The sequence below is a fragment of the Cervus elaphus genome, chromosome 1 (assembly GCF_910594005.1).
Source record: "Cervus elaphus chromosome 1, mCerEla1.1, whole genome shotgun sequence".
In the NCBI taxonomy this organism is placed as follows: domain Eukaryota; kingdom Metazoa; phylum Chordata; class Mammalia; order Artiodactyla; family Cervidae; genus Cervus; species Cervus elaphus.
The window spans coordinates 92,501,035-92,502,496 of NC_057815.1; the positions used below are offsets into that span (position 1 = coordinate 92,501,035).

Sequence of the window (1,462 nt, forward strand, 5' to 3'; positions counted from 1 at the left end):
GTGTTTGGGAGTGTATTTGTGTTTGTATTTGAAGGTGATCTCAAGGTCTTCAAACGCTACTATGTCCTGAGCAGGACTCAGAATCAAACTGACTTTCCAGAATTGGCCTGGGTCCTTGTAGTACTTATCAGGGTCTGGTGAAGTAGCGATCACATTTTCAGTTTACTGGTAAAGAAATTACAAGCAATGTCAAAAAGGGAAAGACTGACTTATTTTTCTTCTTGCATTTAATGCAATATTATTATTATTTCCTTAATTTTAGTATCTTTAAAGTTTCACAACCTTTTCCCAAGACTTTCTTGGAGGCATCTTTCACCTCTTTGTTTCTTAGACTATAGATGAGTGGGTTCAACATGGGGATCACCACTGTGTAAAACACAGAGGCCATTTTGTCTGTGTCCAGGGAGTGGTTTGACTTGGGCTGTAGGTACATGAAGATCAGCGTGCCATAAAAAATAGCAACAGCCACCATGTGGGAGCCACAGGTGGAAATGGCCTTGCGTCGCCCCTGGGTAGAGCGGATCCTTACGATGGCGGTGATGATGAAGAGGTAGGAGGTGAGGACAATGGAAGACGAACAGATCACATCAAAACCAGCAAAGGCGAAGATCAGAATTTCCTTCATGCGTGTGTCTGAGCATGACAGGGCCAAGAGAGGGAGGTCATCACAGTAGAAATGGTTAATAACATTGGGGCCACAGTAAGTCAGACGGAAGGTGATGATGGTGTGGAACAGGGCAACCAGAAAGCTGTACACATATGGAACTGCCACTAATCGAATGCAGACTCTCTTTGACATCAGTGTGGAATAATGCAGGGGACTGCAGATGGCTACGTAGCGATCGTAGGCCATGGAAGCTAAGAGGAAACACTCCGTGATCATGAAGGTGAGAAAACAGCCCAGTTGCGTTGCACAAGCATAGAAACCAATAGCATTGTGCTCCACAACAAAGTTCAGCATCATCTTTGGAGTGATAGCAGAGGAGTAGCAAAGATCAACAAAGGCCAGGTGACTGAGAAAACAGTACATGGGCGTGTGGAGTCGAGCGTCAAATCTGATCAAGGTTATCAAGCCCAGGTTGCCCAGCACCGTGACCAGATAGATGACCAGAAACACCACGAAGCAGGGGACCCGAAGCTCTGGCCGCTCTGTAATTCCCTTGAGAATGAGTTCAGTGACAAAAGTGAGATTAACTTTAGCCATTTAATCTGATGGACTTTTCAGAATTTGTTGTGAGTTGAAGAATAAAAATGACACCTTCTACGGCCTCTGCCAGTGTTGGGGAAGGTGATTGTTAGCATCTTCTATCCGTGAGTCACACCATCTTGTGGGCAAAAGGTAGCTGAAGCTCTCCAATGACATGCCATTCTTGCTCCAGGGAAAGGAATCTCTTACTCTCTGAGTAGTCTTCTTGAGCCTTACTTAGCTTTACAAAGCAGTGGTGCTTTGCTTTATGATGTA

The 1,462-nt window shown here is 44.9% G+C and overlaps 1 protein-coding gene across 1 annotated transcript; it reads right to left on the reverse strand.

The window, feature by feature from the left end:
* Positions 1 to 235: 235 nt before the first annotated feature.
* Positions 236 to 1,204, reverse strand: LOC122699839 (olfactory receptor 1038-like). The gene has a single exon (XM_043912250.1). The coding sequence runs from the start codon at positions 1,202 to 1,204 to the stop codon at positions 245 to 247; it is 960 nt and encodes a 319-aa protein (XP_043768185.1). The 3' UTR covers positions 236 to 244.
* Between the last annotated feature and the right edge of the window lie 258 nt (positions 1,205 to 1,462).